Source organism: Humulus lupulus, chromosome 6, assembly GCF_963169125.1.
Source record: "Humulus lupulus chromosome 6, drHumLupu1.1, whole genome shotgun sequence".
NCBI lineage: Eukaryota > Viridiplantae > Streptophyta > Magnoliopsida > Rosales > Cannabaceae > Humulus > Humulus lupulus.
Genome location: NC_084798.1, coordinates 3,444,430 through 3,472,051, shown reverse-complemented (window position 1 = coordinate 3,472,051; position 27,622 = coordinate 3,444,430). Strand labels below are relative to the sequence as shown.

Below are 27,622 nucleotides of genomic sequence, written 5' to 3'. Positions count from 1 at the left end.
GCCACCATATATAGAGGCGTATTGGAAATTAGTATAAATAAATTAACTAAAGAGTTTACCGGTTTGACATGGATGCCAATTGAATCAATGTAGCTGCCTGATTTTCCATGGAATCCAACAACGAGGCCACCTTGAATTGGGTTTGAGAAAGCAGTGCCTGTCTCTTTTCCGAATGGTCCATATGTATCAACATTTGTTATAAATGATAGTGATGTGATCACAGTTATTCCACGATAACTTCCATATGTCCCACTTATGGATGTCAAAAACTTCGAACTCCCATCAAACTCAATCTACAATAATACAAAACACATAATGAATGATTTCATTTCGTTGTTGTGTCTCATCAATATTGGTCAACCCATAAATATATTGCCATATATGCTTACTATTTTTTCTACACCCATATCGTTAGTATTCTTGCCACCAAATTTTCCATAGACGAGGCCATTGCCGTCCAAGAAAGTGAGAGACTTGATATTGGAATCGTCATAGCCGACAGATATCTGTTTTATCCAACTGCCACTTCCCACCTTGAAATTAATCGTGTCATATCCACCCGAACCTCCCCATACCCCTGATGAAAAGATTTAGGGGATACTTCAAGGTCAGACTACAGATAGGATTGGTATAAGGAATGTTGTAAAAGACGGTTTTGGCCGACAGAAAGTCTATTGAAGCGATCGAAGGAATCTGAGCCGGGTGTAGCCAGTGTGCTATACTGCGGGGATTGTTGGCATCGTCGGGTTAGAACAAAAGTTTAATGTTGGATACAAGATGGGACGATGTCCCCAAGAGTTGATCTACGACCTGGTTATTACCAGTTGGAAACCAAGGATAAAGACTTTTCGTGAATTTATTAGGTTGCACCGGGTAGGGTGTGAGGAGTTGGTAACAAAGATTCTGGAACGGTTCAAGCTACAGCAGCACAGGTAAGTTCTTTAGGCAGAGGATGCATGAACGGTATGGACAAGTTCCCTTCAAGCTCAGGAGCAGTGCTTACGGATTATCCCCAAACGGAAATGGTGAGCAAATGACTATGCGGAAGACGTTTGTACCTAGAAGGCGGTGTCTCAGGTAAGGTTCTACGGAGTGTTAGTTTGGGTGTCGTCAAGAGTACTCAGAATAGAGCTACAAGAAGAAAGGACAGGTATGAGAAGAATTGATCTGAAGCCGCAAAGAAGCTAATGAAGAACGTCTGAAGAATTGAAGGCATAACAAGACTGGTAAGCACGTCATCTATTGCACAAGCACCTCCGGAGACGACTACATCAGAGATGAGAAGAACAGTAAAACTTGAGGTTAGACGAACTGAGTGGTGTCACATCAGAAAGAAATTCAGAGGACAAGGTAAGAACTGATTGATATCTAGTGAGGCCGGAATACGTGCGTGTTAAGGTTAAGTAAAGAGTGATTGCATAAAGGACCTGATCTATGGTAAGGATATGGAATTATGGGAGTGCAGCACGAGTTGGGCACGCCCAGGAATATATTGGCGCGAGGATGGATTGAACCTTGCGGGAGACAAAAGAATGAATGTGGTTGATATCCTTGGAACGTTAAGTTGACAGTTATGCATATCATAAAGTGCTTGAGTACTGGGTATTAGTAAGAAAGATAGCGTTGAGACACAGAGGTGGTGAAAAGTAACGGACAGATGATCAGTGTTTGAAATCCTCGATTGAGCGAGGGGAGTTATAATTGGAGACGGAACTCCTAGCTGTGAGGCGTGTGTTAGTCTGGGGATAGCGCCATAGACTGTAATAGAGTGGACAAGGCAACGACTGAGATCTGCGTAGCGTTAGCATGTATGATTAGCTGGTGAGTGTCACTGAGCTATGGAATCCGAAGTGTCGGCTTTGGTTGAAGCAGGGAAGGACCCTGCTAAGGTGGTACAAGTTGGGATACCAGGAATGGATGAAGGATCCAATTAGATTTGGTTTATGAACGAGAATTCTGAATGGATATCATTCCACCTCCTAGGGTACGTCGTACCGGGAGGGTCGAGCGGGTGACAGAATCTAGTGTTTTCCTTTGGAGCCTGAGGGGTTAGGTGATGTGGTAGTGTATCGCGGGAATAGACCACTTTGGACCTTGAGTAAAGTGATTGGACATGAAAAATTTTAACTCGGTGGTTTGAGTTAATGTAGTTGGTTCAGGTGAACTGGTAGCAGGGTAAAACGTCGATGATACGGAATTGAGACCCAAGAGTATTTTAAATTTTGGAATGGGTCTAGAGAACGAAAAAGAACAGAGTGGGAACCTGGAATTATCAGTTGATTGCAAGTGGAATGGCAGCCTGAAAGTTTGTCGGATATCTAAAGAATTGAGCGCTGAGTAGGCGAATAATTGAGGTATTAAGGGAAGTGTAATCCCTGGTAAGTTAGTCGTGGTGGCAGTTGCTGGTGTCTTGTTAATGTAACGCGACATAGGGCTTGATAAGAGGTGAAGCATAGTGAATACTACAATTTGGCTTTAGTTCAGAGTGAAAGCCAAAGAGGTCGTTGAAACTTCTTAAGGCAGGAGTGTCTGCCTATTTGAAAGAGTAAAGAGCTGGTAAATTGCTAAGTTATGAAGAAATAAAGTTCCGGAAGGAAAGAGTTGCGTCTCTGCGTAATTACAGACGAGGACCTGTAAGGTGTTCAGAGAGCGAAGGGAGAGTTCTGACTCTTAATTCAACATATATTCTGAAGTTGTACTAAGGGTTAGGCCAGCGGGGCCTACAAGCTGATCCCACCTAGTAGAGGTGATGATTTTGAGTATCTCTGGAATCAGGAATAAGACAATGAATTGGTCATTGTAATCTAGGCAGACCCTGAGGCTTCAGCAGGGTTGCGGTGTAAGCGAGAGGCTATCGAGAGTATGGCCGTTAGACAAGGTCTTGTGGGGCAAGATTGATGTGCCTGTAAGAGTGTTGTTGGAAACTAAAGTAAAGGCGGAGGGCCTTGGAAATTATGGTTAGAGTTGCGGGTTTATGAGGAGGGGATAGTTGTAACGACCAAAATTAGCTAATAAGGCTTAAGGGCCTTGATTAGTGTGCCTGGAGGGCAGGTTGGGATTTATGTGTGATTTTATGAGTTAAATGCATGGTTATGATTTAAAGCATGTTATTTGGCTATGTGTTTATCTGAGATGCATGACTATGTATATTAGTATGCATGTAGGCCCGGATCGTGTTGGAAGGGCGTAATTGTAATTTTGGCCATGTTGGGCATAACTGTATTGATATGTGATAATTGTATTCTGTGAATTGTACCACGTGAGTGTGGTTTTATTATTGTGATGCACGTGCCGAGACGGTCCTAGAGAGCTAGTTAACTCAAGAGTCGCAACGGGATTTCTATACCCGGCTCGGGGGGAGCCTAGGGGTACTTTGGGAATTTTATGGTTAAGTTCAGATTTAGTGGGTAATGGTTATTGGAGATTTAGTAACTTGGGTAAACATTAGTTACTGCTGTGGGTAACAAGTTTTAAGGTAAAAAGTGATAGAATTGGAATGAAGTGTAATGACTTAAGTGCCCTTTGAGGTTTAGCCAAGGAGGATTAGTAGGAAAGGGTAAAATGGTCTTTTGGCAAGCGTTATAGACAAAATTCAGCTGGGATTTAGGGGGGTTCGGTTTGGGCATTTATGTCACTTGAGGCTTGATAGAAATTGAAGAGAAGAAGAGAAGGAGAAAGAAGGTTAGGGCAAGAAGAAGAAGAGAAGGAGAAGTGGGAGTCTAGGAGGAGATCAAGGACTTTGTGTGGGTTCTCCATTTGAGGTAAGGGTTTTATACACATCTAAGTTTTGATTTCTGTCTTGATTTGTAGAATCTAGAGCTTGGGTTGTGTTTTTGACCTTTGGGTTTGAGTTTTCTGAAAGTTGAAATCAAATGGGTGATTTTGAGTGTGATTGTGTTATTGAGTTGGGTTATGATGTTTATGGGTTGATGTATGGTCTATATGAAGTTTGGATTTGAGTTTTGGGGTTTAGGTATTGGTTTGGGGTGATTTGGAGAGGTTGAAGCTCGGGAAAACGCGAAGGAGAAACCCAGAATTCTGGGTCTGCGAAGGCGTGCCGCGACACAGGTTTTTCGTGCCGCGGCGAGGGAGCCCCTGACTGATGGGTGCCGCGGCACAAGGCAAATTTCAGGTTGACATTTTTGGCAATTTTAGGCCTTTGCTCCGGGGGTTCGGGGGATGTCTCCGGGGTGTTGTTTTAAGATTTTAGAGGTCCCGAGAGTGCGGGATTGGTCCCGGGAAGTGGTTTTGGGGTTGATTAGTATTGAGGGATGTTTCTTGTGTGTTGTGACTAGGTTGTTGGTGAGGCTCATGCTAGAGGACCGTGCTCGCGGCTTTAGTGCATCAGGAGGCTCGGATTACAGGTAAGAAAACTATAACACCCGTAGGATAGGGCGTGGGCCCATAGTGTGATTGCCGGGCATGGCCCTATATTGCATGTTGCATGATGAGATGATTGCCGGGCATGGCCCTATATTGCATTACATGTTAGGGTGCAGATTTAAATAAATTGGCATTTGTTTGAATGTTGCTTGATTTATGCTATATATGATTATAATGAAATGAACGGCAAGGGCCGAGTGCGGCGTGGGCCGAGTGCGGCGTAGGCCGGGTACGGCAGCGGAGCCGGAAGTAACACTAAGCACATGGGATGCTTATGGTCAGGGCAGGGCCCGGGACCCAGAGGATATGTGTGAGATCCTTGCGGTGAGGACCGAGACCCCAGGCTTCGGTAAGGCTTCGGGGGCGGCATGGCCGTGTTTGCTTAGTCTAATGGTTGACTTGTTTGTATGTGGATTATCTGTTATGATAAACTCTATGGATTGCATATGTTATGTTATGCATGAGTTTTCTTGCTGGGCTTCGGCTCACGGGTGCTCCGTGTTGCAGGTAGGGCAATGACTGAGTCAACCAACCATGAGTACGGAGAGCGTGAAGCGACGCGTACATGTTTGGCTTGCCCGACTGCTTTGGTTGGGGGTTTATTTGAAATTGGCTGTAATAATCTATGATTTTATAACTGATCAACTGTAAACTTATTTCAAGATGTAAATAGTTTTCAAACCTTATTTTTGGGATCCCAATTGTTTAATACTAGAAGTTTTTATTGAGTCAACGCATTTTCTAAGATTACAGCCTTAACTTTTATTAGTCACACTTTTGCTTCAAAACCTCGGTTAGCGAGTTCATTGCACTGTTTTGTCTTAAAATTCACTTAGTAACGGCTCTAAGGAAGTAGGGCGTTACGCTGAAAGTAGCAGCCACAGAGAAGAGGGTTTGTTCTTCTGAAATGAAGAGAGAAGAAGAAGAGAAATTTGGAAAAATTTCGAATGAAAGGGTGGCCCATGCGTAGAGTGGCCACCCCCTTTATATACATGAAGGACCACGTATAGATGGCCGTTGGATGACCCTGGTGAGGGATCCAAGGCCCTCCACTCGAAATATGCAACGACGGCTGGGCCTAGGCTAGGCCATTAAATGCGGTTCTCGTAAGACGTACCGTCACCAACCACGATGTTCCACGTATCAGGCGCCTGCGTAAGAGGTGGAATGTGAAGAGTCCATGAGGAAGCCTAAAAGCCCTTACTGTGGTCCAACGCGACGTGGAATACCACGAGCAGGAGCTTGGGGGGCAGATGTACGCCCTGATTTTACCACGGGCTGATTAGCAGTCAGAGCTGCGGCCTAATCGTGATTATCCCATGGACATCCCCAAGACCGGAGCTCCCGTCAAGAGGTCGTACCTCTTGAGCTCGGGATAACCCAAGGGTTTGCCAAGATTGCCTAGGACCTGTGTCCGGACTCTGAAGGCCGAAGGTCGAGTTAAGTATCCAGCTCGTGGTACGATCTGGATATGGAGGCTATGACCCTTTGTAAAGTCTGCACACGCAAGGTAAACGGGCATATATCAGACATCATCACGTGTCTGATATCCCCCTGACTTCTCGGACACGCAGCAGGAACGTGCGCATTCAGACACCCACGATTAGGTTGGGCCGTGCAGCCCATTATCTCCTTACCTATCGATTTGACCACACTTATGTGTCAGGTTTAGGAATTAATCATGGATGTCGCAAAATTGATATGACAGGTAAGAAGGTCACGGGATGACCTTCTTGCCAACTTCCAGGTGCCTTCTCCTATAAATATGGAGACCCTGGGAGTTGATAAGGGGTTGGATAAATGATCTCTTGTAAGAAATACTCTGTAATCAAATACTCAGTATATATCAATAATATCGACTAGTGGAGTAGAAGGATTTTAACCTTTGAACCACTTAAAAAACGTGTCTCGAGTCACCTCTATCATTTTCTAAGATCATATATCTGGTATGGTTCATTATAAGCACTAATCTCTTTCTCTTCTTCTTCTAATTATCTGTTGGCGAAGAACCGCGTCAACACGTAGGTACATTGTCGTTAACTGCCAAGTAAGCACATATGAGGCAACTTATGATTGGTCCACGTTATTTACTATTTGATTTTTATTTAAAAGATTCATTTTAAGATTAAAAAATTAAATAAAAATACTTTAAATTATAATAAAAATTATTTAAAATTCATTTTAAATATTAAAATTTAAAAACATCACTTAAACTTAAAAATTAAACACAAATTCTTATTATACAAAAAACAAACTTAAATTCTTATTAGACTAATAGTAAATTTATATTCTTCAAACCCTGTACGACATGGATCCATGTTTGGAAACTAATTGGTTATGTTAATCTATATTTCAATGTATAAGCATATGAAATTATATATAACCTTGTACAGAAATTAACTACACTTTGTTGCTAAAGCCGATAATCCTTATTTATGTTGCAAAGTAATTAACTCAAACTTTCTCTCTAATGTTTTTTGGTATCAGATTCAAGACTTTTTTCTTAATCATCACAAAGCCTTACATATTTACCTGACGACATCAACCCAACACGGCTTTCTCTAACCCAGATCCATATGAGCCTCAAGTCTTTAAGCATCTCAGTGGCCACATGAAACCCAATCTGCCATCAACGGACCTCTCTCTTCTCTAGTGATTGGCATCAATTTTTCAGATTTAGTTTAATTTGATGGGTTTCAGGCATCTTCTTTAATGGTCAACAGACTCATTTTTTTTCCATGACTGGCTTGGAATGCGATAGATCTGGGCGAAGCATGAGTATAGGGTTCAACAACTGGGATAAAGTGCGACAGGTTCTGGCCACGATGCCTCAATGGGGTGGGTGAAGAAGGCTTCAAATGAGGTGGGCGACGGAGCTTCGGTCGGATGGACAACAGATCTGGTGAAGAAATGGACCAATTTCCATACATTTGTGAAATTCAATCTTGTTTTGCTTACTTGGGTTGATAGAAGGGTGCTTGGAAATGGTTGCAGATCTGGGTTTTGGATTCAAAATTGGCTAAATTTTTATTTGTATGTATTGGAATACAAAAGATATTTTTTGCTTAATTTGTGGAAGAACATGAATATTTTGATTTGATTTTGTTTTAATATTGGCTTGTTTGATTTATGAGTTTTGGCGTTATGTTGAAGAAGATGAATAAGTTTGATTTTTTATTTTATTTTTTTGAAAAAGTGGGTTTAATTTTTATTTTTAAAGGATATTTTTAAATTTAATATTTTAAAGTGTTTTTATTTAATTTTTTAATCTTTAAATGAATTTTTTAAATAAAAATCAAATAATAAATAACATGGATCAATAAGAAGTTGCCACGTATGCGCTTACTTGGTAGTTAACGGCAAGGTACCTACGGATGCCAAGAAAGTGTGACGGAAGGTATTTTAGCCGCAAAAATAAAGAATTCGGTATTTAAGTGTTATAATATGAAAAACTTAAGTATTTTTGCGGTAAATATCCCTACAAAAGATACCCTAAAACCGAAATATACATTAAAAAAATCAAGTTTTTGTAATAAAAACATGTTTTAAACAATGAAAATGTCTTCTAATCGTATATAAACTTTAAAAAATGTTATAAAAAACTTTGAAAATAACCATATAAACATGCATTGAAACCCCCATTAAACCCACTCAATACATTGAAACCTACTCAATATTTCTTCATTAGTAATATTTTGGTGAGATATTTTGAGAGATAGAGTAGAGCACCCATTGTGAGTGCTCTAATTAAGGTGAATAAGGAGTATTGTTGTTGGGCATTTGTTGAATTGTTTACTTTATTTTAGAGCATCTCCAATGAAGTGCCAAATCGGTGATGCATCGCTAAAATATAACTCACTTTACAAAAGAGTTGCTCCAATGGTGTGCCAAAAGTTGTGTCAAATTTGGCACCCAACATAGCATGGTGCATATTTTATATCACCATAAAAATGCTACACGTTTTTATTTACTTTTATGTCATTTTTATTATTTTAGTAATATATTTATCTATTAGCATTAAATATTATAACTTTTACCTTATTATTTTATTATTATCTTATACTATTAATAATAAAATATAAAAAAAAATATTATTTTTTTGCATATTTTTAATAAATATCAAATTGACATTAATGAGAGATTGGTTTTTACAATAGTTTTTACAATTATACAATGCTAAAAATTGTGCTAAATATATAATATATTAATTTTTTTTTGTGCCAAATATATCAAAATATATGCATGCTATTGGAGATGGTCATAGTGATAGTAGGACCAAGCTATAAATTAATTAATCCGTACGTTTGTTGGGAGTAGAGAGTAAATACGGAGAGAGAAGGAATTGGTTCGTTAGGTATATATAGTGATAATAATTGTATGAGTTTTAATTGAATTTGGTGGATCAACATGCAATAATGAAAGAAATTCGGGGGAATGAAGAAGAAAGAAAATAAATTTTAACTTTTTATTCTTTTTAATTAATTAGATTTTAGAACATATTTTTTTTAATATTTAATAAATTTAAAAACATGCATGCATGTGAATCAATTTAATGGGTTTCTTTAATCAATCACAATAATAAAAATTCTGATATGTATTCTACAGCTAGAGCACAATTGACTAAACTCATCAGTTCATCTCTATAATTAAATTTACAAAGCCAAATAGGACCTGTGTTCCGTAATGCATTTTTTTTTTTATTATTCTCAATAGTATCATATTCTTAATTGTTTTGCAAATAAATAATAAACTTAGGGAAATAACTAAGAAGTTGAAAGGAATACTTTTATGCTTGTTGGTTGTATATAGTGTAGTATTGTTGGTACATCTTAACATTATTCTAACATATAGTTCTAAACACTGAAATGACAGAAATATTTTCAATATCTAACAATTTGGAAAACAAAAATTAAAATAAAAAAAATAATAGTTATTCATATAAACTGTAAGTCAATAGTCAATAGTCATTACAAAAAATAATATATAACTGGTAAAATAATGATGATGGCCAATAATATGACTTTCGTGGAAGATCAGCTTCCTATAAGCATAAGCCGACATTTTTACGCGTTTTCTGAGAAAAGATAACAGTGTTTTTGTACATATATTATTTCTCTTCTCTGAGCAAAAATCAATTCTTTTTGTACATACATTATATATTTTTCTATATTTTTGTACATACATACAAATGGTCCCAAGTTATCAAGGAAGTTTCGTGGAAATGCAAAGAGGTAATATCAGTGGGCTCTTCCTAGTAATTGTCTGATTGTATTTTCCTGGAAGTTTCGTGAAAATACTTAATTAGCTAAAATTAAAAATAAATAATAAATACAAACAAACATATTTTATGATAATTCTATAGGGCCTTCAAAAAGAGCTCTATTGTAGGACTCTTTTGTATTTTCAATCTGTGAATAGTTTTTGGCGCGATTTTTTTTTATGATCATGTATATTGTAGTTATTTAGAGTATCCTGTAAATTTTTAGAAAATTCCGAATAATTTTCAATGCCGAAAACAGATTATTGCACGCATGTATAATTTTTTTTATGCTTGTGGAAAATAGCATGTTTGAACTTAGTTTTCGGCACTGTAAATTATTCAAAATTTTCTGAAAATTTGCAGGATGCTCTAAATAACTACAATATACACGATCATAAAAAAAATCGCACCAAAAACTGTTCAAAAGTTGAGAACACAAAAAAACCCTACAATATGACTCATTTTAAAGGCCCTGCCAAATAAATTTCCCAAACTTTATTTTACATTAATAATCTTCAGGAATCTTATCCTCAGCTGAAAACAAACTTTATATTAGTTATCTTTATTATATATCTGCCTACCAGAATGTCTAGAAATGCTACTATTTTATTATTTATTATAAAATAATAAGTAATTAAAGATATATAAATAAATGTGTTATATCACCAAAATGATCTCAAGGAATCATACTCTTTCTTTTAAAACACGAGGTTTAATATATCATTTAATTTTTAGGATCTATCTCTTCTATTTAATACTCAATGGCCAATTAAAAATTTAAATAAATCAGAAAAAAAAAGTACATAATTAAAAGTTCGTGAAGCTTTTGAATGGGATTCACATGGCTATAGTCTTCATCATGGAAAAAACAAATAAGCTTTTCGAAAGGTTAGATTAAAGAGAGCACATTTTCGATTTCACATTTGCTGATGAAACCTTTATTGACAAAAAAAATTAATACAACTTTAATATATATTATAAATTCTTTCACCGAAATATATCAATAACACATAAAAATAAACAACAGCGAAACGATCACTCCATTTGATGAGTAATTAATATTAATTATCTATGTAATTAATTATAATTTTGTCTACAAAGCTTCTTCAGCGAAAGTATATATGTTACCCAAAATTGACTATGTATTTTCTGAGAAAAGGTCGACTAGTCATTTTCTGAGAGAAGATTAGTGTTTTGACTATGTATTTCTTGTAGGATTTTATTTAGCCTTTTAAAATATCTAACCCTAAACACTTTGCAATTTTCAGATCTACTATTTCATTACACGCACAAATCAGAGACCAACACAATCAAAAAAAAAAAAAAAAAAGAAGAGATAAAGTGGGAGAAAGAAAGACAAACAACGATTATAGAGGTTCACCACCAAATTACTGGAGCTACATCCTCTTGAGCTCGCCTTAGAGGTGATTGAGCTTGAATCTGCACTAAAATGATGAACTAGTTACAAGATCTTCTGAGATTCCAGCCACAGCGAATCAGCAAAGGTAATCTCCTTTCTTTATTCTTGTTTCTACAGTTCTAGCACTCAATACACAGATGTTCTCTCTGTTTCTTACAACTCTCCTCTCTTTCTTTTCTTTCTGCAGGTCTTTTCTCTCAACCTAAACACAAAGACTAGCTCTCGGTATCTCTTTTTTCATTTTCTTCTGTATATTTTTATTACAATAAGTACACATATATATATAGTTTTGAAATACAGAGAATAATCATGAATTTTTGACTGAGTTGTAAAGTTGTTTGAATTTATTGTAACTGAAATATTGATGTAACTGTCTTTCTGTTGTTTCTGTTTGAAACGGGTTAGGACTTAGGGCGACTCCAACCTAACCCCGTTAAGCCGTTAAGCCGTTTGTGAACAGTGCCACATTATACATACTCTGCACTGTTCACAGAGCAATTTTTTTTAATTTTAATATATATCATATATTTTTAAAAAAAATTAATATATTTATATCTTATTTATTATTTTATTAAAAAATATATTTTTTTAGGGTATAATTTTTGTTGTTATGAAAAAAAAAAGTTGCTAAGATTTGTTCTAGTGATGGGGTATCACTGTATATATTATGAGTTGGAGATGCCATTAACGTGTGGACTTGATATTTCAACATTTCTCTCTCTCTGAGCAAAAATCAATTCCTTTTGTACATACATTATATATTTTTCTGACAAATGGTCCCTCTTGCTTTGACTACTTCTCTTTCCAGCTCAACTCCAATAGTTTCTCAAGTTGTCAAGGAAATGGAAAGAGGTGATATCAGTGGGGTCTGACTAGTCATTTACTGATATCAATGGATGTTGATGAGCTCTCCATCCTCACCTCTCCGAAGAAGTACGCTGTGTTCATTAGCTTTAGAGGCGAAGATACTCGCAAAAGTTTTACTAGTCATCTGCTTAAAGCACTCATCAACAACAGAATTGAAACCTATGTTGACGAAAAACTTGATCGAGGAAAGAAGATCTCCAAAGAGCTTCTTAATGCCATCGACAACTCTAAAATTTCTGTAGTCGTTTTCTCTGAAAATTATGCATCTTCTTCTTGGTGTTTGGACGAACTGGTGCATATTATCCAATGTATGAAGAAGGAAACACAGATGGTTTTGCCTGTGTTTTACCACGTTGATCCAAGTGACGTACGTTCACAAAAAAGAAGTTATGCTGTTGCTTTTGAAAAACTTACTAAAGAAAGTTACAATGATGCTACCATACAAAAATGGAAGGATGCTTTAACAGAAGCTGCTAACCTTTCTGGATGGCATGCAATAAATTATAGGTTCTCTCTCTCTCCTTTAATCAAATTACGTTTTTTCTACCACTTGATACTCATGTTGATCTTTATATATATATATATATATATATATATAGGAATGAAGCTGACTTAGTTGATGTGATTGTCCAATGTATACGATGTAAGTTTGACTTAGTCGATGAGATTGTCAATTATATACGAGCGAAGAATATTACCGATATATATAAATATATATATATATATATTATTCTTTGAATCTAGCTAAATTTCGAGAATGTTTTATTTGCCATTTTTTTTATTGTTATTGCAGTGTTGATCATATTTTCGTATTTTTAAATCTCACGTTATTTATTGCAGTCTGATTCGAAACTTTTGGAATAATGATAACTTTGGTTATTGGTCATTGTTCTAAGTTTTTTAGATTTCTATTTTTAATTGTCGAATAGAGATATACAAATGGCCAAAAATTGACAGGGGCAGAAAAAGATCTTGGAGAAAACAAAATTATGATTTTATAATTTCAATAGTGATCTCAACCCTCAAAGATGACTTGTTGAACACCATAACACGTGAAAACGTAATTACTTTATTATTACAAAAATAATTACACCAAAATTTGAATACAATATTTGACTACAATACACACTAAATACTTACACACTTTATTTTGAAGCACTCACTAATGACTTCTCTCACACTCTTTACACACATTTATATAGTACTCACTTAGAGATTCACACGAAGTGACACACTTTTTAAAAAAAAAAATTGTGTACTCACTTTTGGACACACACTTTCCTACAACTTGGACACACACTTGAAAGGGACCTAAGATCCCTATTTATACTTCCCAAAGTCGGTTGCAATAGCTGACTTTAACATGCTAGAAAACCTTAGCAATTAATTGATTATGGGCTTGGCCCAAAGACTAGAACAATCTTGTATCTAAGGACTACAAGCTTCTTGGAACTTTGATGTACATATATTTCTAAACTTGAAAAGAAATGGATGTGCTAGAAACATCTAGAGGCCGTGGTGAATCTTTAATACTCCCCTTCAACACCCACTCTTCATATTGAGTTGTTCTCTAAGTTTCTGAAATCTTGTAGCGTTGAGTCCTTTTGTGAACAAGTCTGCTACTTGATTTTTCGTTCTTTATTTGGTGCATCTCTAGCTCCTCTTGCAGTACTTTCTCTCTTAAAAAATGATCGTGCACTTCCACTTGCTTTGTCCTTGCATGAAATACTGGATTTTCTGGTAAGCGAATAGCAGACTGATTATGACAATAAAGTGGCATTGCATTGTCTGTAAATTGGTGTAGATCATTCATTAGTTGTATCAACCACGTACTCTCCTGAGCTGCTAGTGCCGCTGCTCTATATTCTGCTTCATTGGTTGACAAAGACACCGTTGGTTGCCTTTTGCTACACTAAGATATAGCTTCAAATACAAGCTTGAATACATACCCGGTAGTTGATCGACGGGTATCATGATCTCCGGCATATTCAGCATCACAATATCCAACTATCTTAACCTGCTCACCTTTCTTATATAAGATGTCATAGTTAATGGTATCTTTGACATGCCTTAGCAATCTTCGCACTGCTTCCAAATGAGGTTTCTTTGAGTGTTGCATATACCGACTTGCTACACTAACTGCATACGAGTTATCTGGTCGAGTCAATGTTAGATAAATTAGACTACCAACCAGTTGTCGGTACATTGCTCCATCTTGCAAGTCCTTCCCTTCATGCGCACATAACTTGGCATTAGCTTCCATAGGTGTTGAGATGGGCTTTCACTCGAGCATTCCAAACCTTTGCAATACATCTCTTGTGTACTTTTGTTGACAGAGAAATAAACCTTCCTTAGTTCGGTCAACTTCAAATCCAAGGAAGTGTTTCAATTCTCCAAGTTCCTTCATTTGAAAGCGAACTGACAGGTTCTCCTTTGTTTGGCAAATTTCTGCTTCATCATCGCCAGTGATGATGAGGTCATCAACATATACCAAAACAACTGTGATCTTTCCTTCCTTTATTTTAACAAATAAACTTGAATTTGCATGTGCCATGACATATCCGCTCTCCACTAAGAACTCAGCAATCTTGCCATACCATGCTCTTGGAGCCTGCTTCAATCCATAGGGCACCTTTTTAAGTATACAAACATATCAAGATGAAATTTATCATCAAATCCTCTTGGTTGGACCATGTATATTTCTCGATCTAGCTCTCCATGTAGAAAGGCGTTCTTCACATCCATCTGCCATAGTCTCCAGTCTTTACATGCTGCAAGCGCTAGCAGGACTCGTACTGTTGTAATCTTGGCAACTGGGCTAAACGTCTCATCATTGTCTAGCCCATACTATTGAGAGAATCCACGAGCTACTAATCGGGCCTTATATCTCTCAATCTATCCATCAAGACAAGTTTTTACCTTGTATACCCATTTGCAGGAAATGGGTTTTACTTCCTTTGGCTTTGGCACTAGCTCCCAAGTTTGATTCTTCTGTAGTGCACTTATCTCTTCTTTCATAGCTTCTATCCACTTGATATTCTAGAACACTTATTCATATGTATCTGGTTCTCTGAACTTTTCTTCTTCAGCTACACAACATTTGCATGCTTAGGATTTGACTTTCGTGCTCTTGTTGATCTCCGAGGTTGTGCGCTTACTTCTTCAGATTGAATATCACATGCATCGTCTACTGCTCTTTGATGCACTCCTGTTTGCCAGGGAATTTGTGTTTCCTCTTCGTTGTCTTCCTCACTTTGTTTTTCTTCATCTATTTCTAGAGTCAAATGTATCTCAACAATTTGCTCCCCTATCTTCTTTTGCAAATTGTCTTCTATTTCTTTAGAATATGGCAACTTAACCTTTTGTGGTGACCACCATGATGAGGCTTCATCAAATACCACATTCCTTGACGTGTAACATTTTCCAGTATTAGGGTCGAAACACTTCCACCCTTTCCTTTGGCTATCGTATCCCACAAAGATACACCGAATTGCCTTCTTGTCAAATTTGCTATGTAGATGACTTGGCACGAACACGTAGCATACACAGCCAAACACTTGAAAGTGACTTACTGCAGGTTTACAACCCCCACAATTTCTCAAAGGGTGAAACGAACCCTAACCCTAACTTTGACATGTCTCTACAAGGTGTCAATTCTTCCTCTCAGCTACTCCATTATGTTTTGGTGTATTGCCACATGTGAATTGATGGCTTATGCGGCACTCTCGTACGTACTGAGAAAATTCATCTGATGTGTATTCACCGCCATTGTCTGTTCGCAGACATTGAATTTTATTACCAACTTCTCCTTCGACTATTTCTTTGAATTCTTTAAATTTTGAAAAAGTTTCAGACTTTGAGAAGTCGTCAATGAATGTAACCATGTACCGCATGCCGCTGATCGATGGTTGCTTGATTCACCCGAATACGTCAGAATGGACTAGCTCCAACGGTGCTTTGGCTTTGAACTTTGAGTCTTCATACTGTAATTGATGTGCCTTATCATATTGGCAGCCAGCACATACAGTCTCTGTTCTAACTTCAAGTTGAGGAAGACCCTTCAGCATAGATTTCTTCATCATCACCTTGAGTTTTCGCTCTTTCGAGTCTTGTCTACATAAGCAGACTCTGCTGACATTACATAGACAGACTCTAAACGTCGCCCTTTCATCATCGGTGTTCCAGAAATCTTAAGGTCTTGATATATCTTGACATCACGAGGAGCAAATACGACGTGGTGTCCTGATGTCGTAAGTTGCGCTACTGACAGTAAGTTTTTCTTCATTCTAGGTACATGGTAGACATCTTGGAGTGATACTTCATTTGTATTGAATCGTGGTACTATTTTTGTTTTACCGATATGGGCAATCGGTAATCTTGAGTTGTTGGTTGTCACTACCACACGACCACCTTTGTACTCAGTCATTCTTTGCAACTTCTCTTTGTCCCCTATCATATGATTTGAGCGGCCAGAGTCGATTATCCAATCATTATTGTAGTCAATTGGTCTAGGAACAGTAACTGCCAGAGCTAATTCTCCTTCCTCCACAGCGAAAGATGCTTCAGCGTCCCATTCTTCATTGCTTGCTCATCCTGTGTTTGATGTGACTACATTGCCCTCTGTTATTTTCTTCTTGGACCAACAATTTTTAGCAATGTGGTCCTTCTTCCCACAGAGCATTTACCATCAAATTTATTGTTACTCTTAAATTGGCCACCCCGGTTGTCTTTCTTTTGAGCTCCCCCTATTTGGGAGCTTCCATGATGACCATCTTTGTCATCATATCTTCTAGAACATTTGCTAGAACTTGGCCGGGGTCGACCTTTCTTATTACTACTAAAGAGTGCTTCTTCGTCACTCTTTATCGAGACTACAAATAATTTCTTAGCCAACGCTTCTTGGTCAGCTAGCAAGTTTTCTAATTCAGTAAGAGAAGGTTGGCTTGGCCAACCTTGTATTGTGGCAATAAAAATTTTATATTCAGCTTTTAATAATCAATGAATAATAATTCTTCTAATTCTGGAGTCTGACATACCAGCTGTAGAGTCTAATGTAGAGATTTTGCAACAAAGAGATTTTATCTTGGTAAAGTATTGGCTGATCGTGATGTCGCGTTGTGTGATAAAGAGAAGCTCGTTCTTTAGAAGTTGCAATCTCACATCATTCTTCTTTGTGAATAATGATGTGAAAGTATCCCATGCTTCTTTCGATGTCTTCGATTCCCTGATGTGCTCCAACATTTCATCTTTGACTGTGGCCCGAATAGCAAACAATGCTTTTCCAGCTTTAATCTTCCATTTCTTTAGAGCAGCTGCCTCCTTTGGTTGTGTGACCTCATTTCCTTTAACGATCACCCACAAGTCTTGGCCTTGGAGATATGCCTCCATATGCAACACCCACGTGTTGTAATTTTGACAGTTATGTTTCTTAATTCCACTAACCACTTGAAGGTCACCCATCGTGGCTTGGCAAAAATTCTATTTTTTCCAAGCAAGCTAGATTTTGACAACAAACTTTGTAGTACTAAACCACACACGAACTCTCAAAGAAACTTAACAAACGACTCTAAGAAAGCTCTCTCAATGACAATCTCAAGAAATCTTTTCGAATGTGGAAGTTCAGTTAAAGCTGCAACCACAGAGCATACTCAGAATTTCAAAAGATCTCATAACCTTAGCTCTGATACCAATTTTTGAACATCAAAACACGTGAAAACGTAATTACTTTATTATTACAAAAGTAATTACACCAAGACTTGAATACATTATTTGACCACAACACACACTAAATACTTACACACTTTATTTTGAAGCACTCACTAATGACTTCTCTCACACTCTTTACACACACTTATATAGTACTCACTTAGACTCACACTAAGTGACTCACACTTTTTTTTAAAATTCTTTGTGTACTCACTTTTGGACACACACTTTCCTACAACTTGGACACACTTGAAAGGGACCTAAGGTCCCTATTTATACTTCTCAAAGTCGGTTGCAATAGCCGACTTTAACATGCTAGAAAACTCTAGCAATTAATTGATTATGGGCTTGGCCCAAAGACTAGAACAATCTTGTATCTAAGGACTACAAACTTCTTGAAGCTTCTTGGAAATTTGATGTACATATATTTATAGACTTGAAAAGAAATGGATGTGCTAGAAACATCTAGAGAAGGTGGTGAATCTTTATTATGACCCACCTCTCATAAATAAACAATAAGATATATCGACACTTAATATCGACTAGCTAGGTCGCTTAATCAACGGCACTAAACAAAATAGCATCTTTATTGAGAGAAAAGATTAAAGGTAAATTTCTGGTCCTAAATGGGGACATAGTACTATTCTACAACAAAACTCACATCTAACAAACAACACTAAACTTCTAATAAACATAAACATGAAAAGAGAATAACAATAACAAGCAGTGAAACAACCACAACTCATTTTCTCGTCCCTCCATATCACTAGCACCCCATCCCATCGGAGCCTTAGAAAGCTGAGATCTCTACCACGAAGACCATGGTCGGGAGGAGGCGAAACACCACATAGACACCAACGGAGAAGATGTGTGTGCCACCCATTCACTACAATAAATCTGACATTTACCTACCAATTTTTTACCTACTTATATTTATTTGTGGGTAAAGATGAGTTTTACCTACCAATATTTAATGGTAAGAGCTATTTGTAGGTAAATATTGCAAAATATATAAATTATTTCAGATTTATTTTTTGCCACCTATAAAATTGGTAGGTAAAGAGTTTTGCCTACATAAATATTGGAGGGAAAAATTTCAGCTTTTGGAGCTTATTTTTCCCTCCAATTTTATTTCAATTTTTAAAATTTTATTAAAATTAATGTTGATGTGTCTACTGTTGGCTTTTATGCCCTTAATAAAACCATACTTCTTATGTAACACATTATTATTATCAATAAAAGAAGTAGAAATCATTTTTTTTATTCAATTGCATTGTTCGCTTGTTTTATTACATGTTTATTTAATTAATACAAACATTCATAAAATTTTTAACATATGGATAGTTACAATTATAGTGACTAGGTCACAGTGGATTATAGTTATAATTATATGTTCAAAAGAACGAGTCCTAGATTAGATCAGTGCATTGGATTTTCACTGATTAGGAAATCTACGATATGATCTACTTACACATTAGGAGTGTGATGTCTTGTCCAAGGAATTGACCAAGTAGATATGATAGAATGTATTTGGTTACATCGGACTAAGACTGATATTGATTATTGATTGATAAATAAGTATCATTGTTATCGAATCTAATCAATGTCACAATATTGACCATAGGTTAAGTCGATCTTAATTCTGAGTGATAATATTCTGCTAATTATATTATTTAAATCTTTTGACTTGTTCGTTACCAGCTTACCCTATGGTCTAGCCCATACTTACATCTTGGAGATTTAGTAATGTAATTGAGTGGGAGTATTATTCATAGATATGAAATCTATAACTTCTGTGTGAGAAGTGAAAAGATGATTTTCTCAATTGCTTTGTTCAAAAGGTTAAATGATTGAGATCTCATTTCTGTGATTAAGTTCATGGAAATATCATTTATAAGGAACTTAGTGGGAGTTAATGATAAAATACTGATGAGGGGTAAAACGGTAATTTTCACCCAGCTTGTTAGTAAGTCATCGATAGAGAATTGACTAACTGTAATGGTTATAACAATGGATAACATATTTATGGTTTGGAAAATACGTTCTATGAATTCAAGAGTTCAATTCCAAGTCTATAGTGGAGTCGCGAGGAATTAATAAGGCAGTGAAATTATTCGTAAATAAATTCACGGTAACTTATTGGAGCTTGATTTCATGGATCCATGGTCCCCGCATCACCTTTGAGAAAATCATCTAGAATGTCTCAATTAATTGATTTAATTATCAATTAGGATTTTTTAAAGTTGACTGGGTCAATTTTGGAAAATTTATAGAGATATGAGATTTAGAGAATAAAAGAGAATCTTTGGGTAAATTTATTAATATTGATAAATTGATGTCAATATAAATAATTAAATTTCAAATTATAATTAGTTTATTTGAATAAGGATTTAATTAATTAATTAAAATAAATAAATAAATAAAAGGTTTTGAATTTACGCACAATTGGGATTTAAATTCAAAATAAAGGCATTGGGCCCAAGTCCATTTGTGGGAGCCCAATGCTTTTATCTTTTTGTTTATTATTTTAATTAATTCAAAATTTAAATTTAAATTTAAATAAAGCCCATTAAGTAGTCTATATAAGGAATATGATATCTAGGGTTTTCATAAGTCAATCTCAGTTGATTCATTGAGTAAGTGAAAACCTAGACACTCTAATCATTTCTTAGCCACTATCTCTTCATCTTTTCTATATCTCTATCTCATGTGTTGAGAACCAGCCCACACTAGTTCTAGGTTGATCAAAGGCTTGGTGAGGAAGACTGTGTTGCTAATCTAGTTCAATCTCTTGATAATACTCTGCTATAGAAAGGAATCAAGAGTTAGAGAGATTGAAGGAATGAGTTGTTCCAGCTCCGCTGCGTATTCGTAAGTTTCTACGTCATTATGTTTATTTTAATTTACGAATCTAATGTTCATATGTATGTCAAGTTATTCTATGTTTCTATTATGTGTTTGGAAAATTAATAGGAAACATGCATCTAGATTTAAATTCAAAGATCCTACAATTGGCCTCAGAGCCTAGGTTGCCTAGATCTAGATGTTAAGAATGCATGATTATATATGTTTGTTGACATGTTTAATTTTAAAAGTTTAATTGGATGGTACATGAAATTTGATATGAATGTTTTGAATGTTTATATGTCATATTGCTAATGTAAGTTGTCATATTTTTCATGTATTTTGAGATCTTAATTGGTGCTTGATAAAATGCTCATTGAAAAATTGCACATTTTTTTTTGTTTTTTGGTAGTTGGCAGCCCCAATTATAAATATATATATATTTAACTCATTATATATATGTACGGTTTGATTTATATATATATTATAAAAAAAATACAAACCGTATAAATCTATTTATATATATATATATAAAATGGTAACCGTATATATGTTTATATATATATATATATATTTTAAAAATAACCGTATATATATATATTTGTTTATATATGTAGGGAGCGACTTCAATGCATCCCCCTTTTTTGCAATACCGGTGCATCATTTTTCTATTACGGCACATGAATAGTTATAATCTCAAATTTTTTTGTATGATGGTGTATATTATAGCTATCTAGAATATCATGCAAATTTTCAAGAAATTCTGAATAAATTATGGTACAGAAACAAGGTCTAAACTGTCTGTTGCACGCATACCTGTTTTTTTGTGTACACGTGTAAAATTTGGCAGTTGAACTCTATTTTCAGCTTCGTAAACTACTCAGAATTTCTTGAAAATTTGTAGGATATTCTAAATACCTACAATGTACACAGTCATATAAAAAATTTGGGATTATATCTATCCAGATACCGAAATACAAAAAATATGCACCAGTGTTGCAAAAAAATGGGATGCATTGTAGTCGTTCCCTATATATATCTATATATAATATAAAAATTGGTTAAGATATTTTTGTTGTTGTGCTAAAGAAATATCTAAGTATCCAATTTTAAAATTTGAGATATTTTCTTTAATGACAATTAAATTAATTTTATGTTTAATTAATTATGTGTTAAGTTTTTAATTGGGAAAAACTTTATGGCAATTAATTAATTTTGATAACTCAATTAATTGTTTTAGATATTGATTGATTTATTTATTTTAGCAATTAATTTATTTATTTTGGTGATAAATGTAATGATACATAAAGATGTGTAACATGTCATATAGGTTTTCATGTTAGACCCATCCAATTAATAAGAAAATTAACATATCTAGTATCATTATTAAGTTATTTTTTGCATTTGGGCTTTAAATATAAGTATAATGATGACTAATTTTTTTGTTTTGAAAAATATGGGAAAAATCAAATAAAACTTTTATAAAATGTTAGGTTTTATTTGGGCCCAATTGAACATGTAAAGTTTAAATTCCTCTCTTGTGGGTGGTTCCACTTGTGAATACTCATTTGCTTTACATTATTAGATTGGGCTTAATCAATTGAATAACGATTAATAAAACGAATGTTTAAATTCCTGTCTTTTTGGGCTTTGTGTGGAAGTTAGGGAATCTTAGTAGTGGGTCTGACATACTGAACACAGCTCTCCTCCATGCAAGCTTGAATTGTTAAGGCCCATTTACCTAAGGTGAACTTAATTGTAATTCCTTTTAGTTGGACCTAATAATTGATTAGAAACAAATTAATTCTAATTTTTGGATTAATTTTCAATGGGTATTTTTAGAATTAATGAGAAAATTATAAACTATGGTTTATTGATTATTTTAATAATTTGACAAACCTAAGTTGGTAATTTTCAAAAGAATAAAATATTAATTAAATAATGAGTTTTTTAAATTTTGAATTCGATCTCCACCGTTGATTTAACGAGGTTAGGGTTTAGTGGGGCTTAATGACGCTTTGATTTCGTCTCCCTACGGAAGGTGTTCACTAGACTCTTAACATGGTTAAATTTTTTATGATAGATGGTTATAGATAAACCTTCTATAGACTCATCCTTACGGTGACTATAGGAATTAAGTCTATAATAATCAAAATCGTGGGTCAAACTCATAAAGTAAGAAATACTGATGTTAAACTATTTCCACATCCAACTACCACCGTCCCACCCCCTCTGAATCGATGGTGGATCATAAGGCAGCCCTGCTCCAACTGCCTTATGGTCGGCGGTCTCTATCATATATTCTCCGAGAAGATCGGCTTTGAGCCTGCGACCTCTTTGAGGAAGGCCAATCGACCGATGACTCGGCCTACCGCAAATACTATAGGTGGGATCATGTGCCACTTCCCAAGAAAATGATTGGAAGCTCTCCGTTCGAAGTTATCTCCCTCAAGTCCAATACACCGATTTTAATGGTGTTTAGATTGTGATTTTCGTTTCTGAATGGTTTCTCTTCGTTTCTCTACAACCAAGATGATCCTTAGGCTCCTAAGAATCTATCCCAAACACCCAAAACTGCCCAGAATCCATATACACTCCAACCCAATGCTCTCTCCTTTTTTTTGAAAAAAAAACGATAAAGAATGTGTTGTGCTCGGTTTAGAGGATCCTCCACTCTTTAAGGTATCCCAAAATTGTGTCTTGAATGAGAAAAATAAAAAGAGAAATCAATATGGCTGGAAAACATCACCTACCATTTTAATGATGCTTAATATTTCAAAAAATATCATAAATAGAATTTTAAATAAATAGAAAAATATCATAAAGATAATTTTCCCAATGGGCCATTTTACCAAACCCAATACAAGGGATAAAATGGTCATTTCACGTAACATGTAGAATTATTATTATTTAATCCCTTAAATAATAATAATATTCCAACTATCTAATAAAATAAATAAAAGAAAACTATATGATAAAATAAATCCCAAAAAATATTATTTTTCATTAATATGCTAATACTAATAATAATATCTTTTTAAATAAATAATTAATTTAATTCAAGTAATTAACTATTTATTAGACATATACTCATACCGGGATTTAATTACCATTGACATCACAAGTTCATACATCTCCAATTTCAAAAAATATGCAAAAAGACAAAAATGCCCTAAGTGGAAACATTACAAAATTACCATTTCGGGAAAACAGATATTACAATTATCCCCCTGAAAAGAAATTTCATCCCGAAATTTTATTCAAACAACTCAGGATACTGCTGTTGTGTATATTTGATTATATATATGTATATATGTGTATCTGTATATATATGTGAGTTAAATTTAATTTTTATTTTTATTTGTATTTTATGACTCTTGTTGTGGTCGTGAGTGTATATATATATATATGTGTATGTGTGTATATGTGTATGAGTATATATATGTCATTGTATGTATGTGTGTATATATATACTAGATATAAGTAACGTGCAATATGCACGTTTGTTTAGTTTTATTTATAAAATTTATTAATTATTTTTATTAAATTTATATTAATGTCATATAAATTTTGAAATAAATACCCTACTTTAATTAAATAATTTATTTATTTTTATTTAAGTTTAATTTTGTTCTAATTTTTTAATTTGGGAGTGACAACAAAAGATTATACATTATATATTTAATGTAATATTATATATTATACATATATTTTAAATTTAAGTATCTTGCTAGTTTTTTTTTTTTAAAAAAAAATCTTTTGTTGCTAATTCACAGTAGATTATATTATATGTTTAATATGATATTATTCTAATAAATGAGTTTAATTTTAATTAAATTTTATTTAAGTTATAAAACGTATGATTTTATTATTTTTAAATAATTATCATTGTAAAATATTATAAATATATCATATTTTAATTTGTTTAATTATTTATTATTTTAAAATAATTATCATTGTAAAATATCCGAAAAATATCTTATTTTAAGTTGTTTAATTATTTATTATTTTTAAGTAATTATCATTGTAAAATATCTTTAAAATATAATTTTTTAATTATTTTATTTAAGTTTAAGTATTTACAAACTACTGTTAAATATAAAAATATTCTGTTAAATATAAGAATATTCCGTTAAAGTTAACATTAAAAAAACAAAAAACCGTTAAAACCAAGAATTTCCGTTATCTACACACTTATTATATAGAAGAGATATATGTCCCTTTTTGACATTTCACTATTACCGCTTGAAAGGTTCTACTATTGTCGAAATTCAATAAATTGCATAAAATATATAAATCACAAAAATATATCCTCAGCGGGTCAATTTATAAATATGTCCATTCTCACAAAAAATGGGTCTTAATCACATATAATTTATATAAACATACTTATATGAAATCACATAATTCCACATAATGAGCATGATACCTTGGTCAATCCAATTTATCTTTATAAATGTTCCTTAAGAAAGCTGATATTACAAATAAAGTGCAAAGTGTAGAAGCTCCAAGACAAAGCTACTGTTTATTTTGTTATATAGTATAATCAAAATGCTAGTAGAATTGCCTTTTTGTCTATTTATTTTGTACAAGTATATGTCTTTTATTAATGGTGTGAAATAGCAGAGAGGATGTGAAAATGCCATAAAAATGCGAGTATTTTTCCCTGATTCAGAACTCTAGCTTCTCTGAAGAATAATACTGTTCTATAGCTTTACTCACATTTGATCATTGTGATTAAGAAAAAGTGTATACACAAAAGCTATACTAATATCAGTTCTTTAAGTATACGTTCCATTACTTGGATTCTGAATTCTAAGAAAGCATAAACTGAGACTCAAAATGATCAATAATACCCTCGAACTGTCTTCGAAAGAGAATCCCATCCAAACATTATTCTTTAGTCAAACACACACACACACATATATATATATATTACAACATTCAAATATACTCGAGTTCAACATGCATCGATCAGAGGATGTGGCAACCTTCCTTTACTTTTGCTCTACCGTCCTGAGCTGTGGTATGCTTGTGAAACAACTGATTCAAGAAATCTTCCATTCCTGCTTTTCTTGATTGCACCCTCTTAGCAAGTTGTTTCACTAGACGTATATCCCTGACAAGGCAACAGAAGTGGAAAGAAATAGCCCCCAAAATAAAATACATATTAGAGAAAAGAAAAATAATCACGAACACAAAAAGTATAGTATAAACCAAAACTAACCTCACATCCAATGCTGCACAAAGTTGTTTCAGTTCATATACCATGTCAGCCATATCACGAGATGATGAGATATTTTGCTCGAGTAGGCGAATGTATTTTTCCAAAAGCACCTAGAAAAAGATGATAGAAGGAAATAAGAAAAATAAAATAAAAAACCTAATAGCAACGCATCACAATATCTTTACATGCTCATATGTGAAACAAAAACAAGTATAGTAGGTTACCTTAATTTTTTGAGCATTTGATGTAAGCTTATTCTCTTGATCTATGCTTCCCTTTCCTTCAGAGTTAATGGCTTCAAATATTTTCCAAAAGCCTAAACTCATTGGTGGATTTGTCTCACACTTAGAACTTGTCTCCCTTGTAAAAGCTTTAACTCTTTTCTGAAACAATGTTCTTAATATGTCATTCTTGCTACGATTCACACTCATATCCACAACATTAAAATCCTCAAACCAAGGCTTTGAGATCCCAAAACTTACAACGACCAGAGAATTTCCAATATGCTCAAATGCTTCAGCGAGCATAGTTACATCACAACCAACTAAATATGACTTGAGATTATCACAAAATTTTAAAGGCAGGTGTTTAGTGATCCTAGGCATTCCCAACAAATCAAAAAGTAGACTTGAACCCATTCCGAAATTTTCTCGAAGCACACAAAGTATCAAAACCATCCTAGACACGAGTAATGAATAGGACTTGTTATATCTTGAGGGAGATTTGTTGATCCAATCAATCATATCCTGCTCGTTGTTAAGGCATTCCTTGATAACATGGGTCACAAATGGTAGATCAGATTGCAGAAAACCAACTGAAGTGTTGAAACATGGCGTGGTCATAGTATGAATCTCTTCATAGACAAGCCATTCAACAAATGCAGACTTTGTTGTAATGAAGTAGCCTTTGAATGATATAGATAACCAAATCACAAAGCGCTCAACAAGATAAAAGAAAAAACCAGGAGATATTGGGTCACATTCTCTCATGCAACTTTCATTGTATGCATCCACCAAAACACCATGAAACCTACAAATAAGAGATGAGCTTGGAAAGTATGACCCTCTAGACCCTTGCAGACACTTAAAGAATGCCTTCCATGGCAGGTTCTGGTTCATCCTTTTCATAATCTTCTCAAATAGTTCATCATTAAGCCTGCTAGAGCCGAGAACAAACACAGCTATGTTTCCAACTTGACTGTGAGTCAGATCATTCCTCGAGTTGCAATGTTCAACAATCATTTGTTTCAGAAACTTATTACAAATGTCTGTTCCTCTAAAAGAAACAAAGTCCTCGCCCAATGATTTCTGCCAATCTAAAGGGAATATGTATCCTGAAAAATCAGTTGCCAGTCTTATCAATTTCTCGAGATCATCTGAATTTTGACATGTTCTATTCAGATTTTTGGACCCTAAAAGAAATTGTGCGACCTCATAGATAAGAGTAAAAATCATGCATTTCCTTGAAAGGGAATCATATGCATCAGTCGCAAAGGTATGGATAATGGCTTCTAGCTTGTGCAGAACCTTAAAACCAACAGAGAGTACTTGTGAAGACCAATAGACCTGGGCAGCATGTATAACCTGGTCAACGTCAATAGAAAGCACTAACTTATTTCCAATACTCCGGACATGTATATGCTCCACATTTCTAGCCCAGTCTGCATCAGAGTAGAGCAAGACATAGTTTGTGAGGGAATTGTGGCATTGTTTCAAAACACCTAAATATTCCAAACAAAACTCTCCATAGCTCGTGAATTCATTGACATCTTGAGTTTGTAGACCTTCAAGATATTCAAAAATTCGAAGAATTTTATCCTTCCAGATATTCCAGAAATAAACTAGTGACTCCACTGAAACATGGATTTGAGACATCATGCGTTCTTCTGAATCCATCAATTGGTCACGTGGTAAAT

The 27,622-nt window shown here is 34.7% G+C and overlaps 4 protein-coding genes across 6 annotated transcripts in view; 2 read left to right on the top strand and 2 right to left on the bottom strand.

Moving 5' to 3' along the window:
* The first annotated feature begins 10,794 nt into the window (after nucleotides 1-10,794).
* Nucleotides 10,795-27,622, top strand: part of LOC133781436 (disease resistance protein RPV1-like) — a 94,179-nt gene continuing 77,351 nt past the window's right edge. The window contains exons 1-3 of one of the 3 annotated variants that reach the window (XM_062220415.1): nucleotides 10,795-11,148; nucleotides 11,872-12,437; nucleotides 12,530-12,769. In XM_062220415.1, coding sequence (XP_062076399.1) covers nucleotides 11,956-12,437; nucleotides 12,530-12,668 — 621 coding nt within the window. In that variant the 5' untranslated portion in view covers nucleotides 10,795-11,148; nucleotides 11,872-11,955 and the 3' untranslated portion in view covers nucleotides 12,669-12,769. Of the gene's footprint in view, nucleotides 11,289-11,871; nucleotides 12,438-12,529; nucleotides 12,770-27,622 lie in introns of those variants that run through there. The other 2 variants (XM_062220414.1, XR_009870113.1) reach the window with 2 other exon arrangements.
* On the top strand, nucleotides 11,956-12,825 carry LOC133783654 (disease resistance protein Roq1-like). The gene is made up of 2 exons (XM_062223301.1): nucleotides 11,956-12,419; nucleotides 12,771-12,825. Exons 1-2 carry the CDS (start codon nucleotides 11,956-11,958, stop codon nucleotides 12,823-12,825), a joined length of 519 nt encoding a protein of 172 aa, XP_062079285.1.
* On the bottom strand, nucleotides 16,012-17,390 carry LOC133783653 (uncharacterized). The gene is made up of 3 exons (XM_062223300.1): nucleotides 16,967-17,390; nucleotides 16,616-16,882; nucleotides 16,012-16,505 (listed from the first exon to the last, which is right to left on the bottom strand). Exons 1-3 carry the CDS (start codon nucleotides 17,388-17,390, stop codon nucleotides 16,012-16,014), a joined length of 1,185 nt encoding a protein of 394 aa, XP_062079284.1.
* Nucleotides 25,121-27,622, bottom strand: LOC133781433 (uncharacterized). The gene is made up of 3 exons (XM_062220404.1): nucleotides 25,932-27,622; nucleotides 25,708-25,817; nucleotides 25,121-25,599 (listed from the first exon to the last, which is right to left on the bottom strand). The coding sequence occupies exons 1-3, from the start codon at nucleotides 27,600-27,602 to the stop codon at nucleotides 25,455-25,457; spliced, it is 1,926 nt and encodes a 641-aa protein (XP_062076388.1). The 5' UTR covers nucleotides 27,603-27,622; the 3' UTR covers nucleotides 25,121-25,454.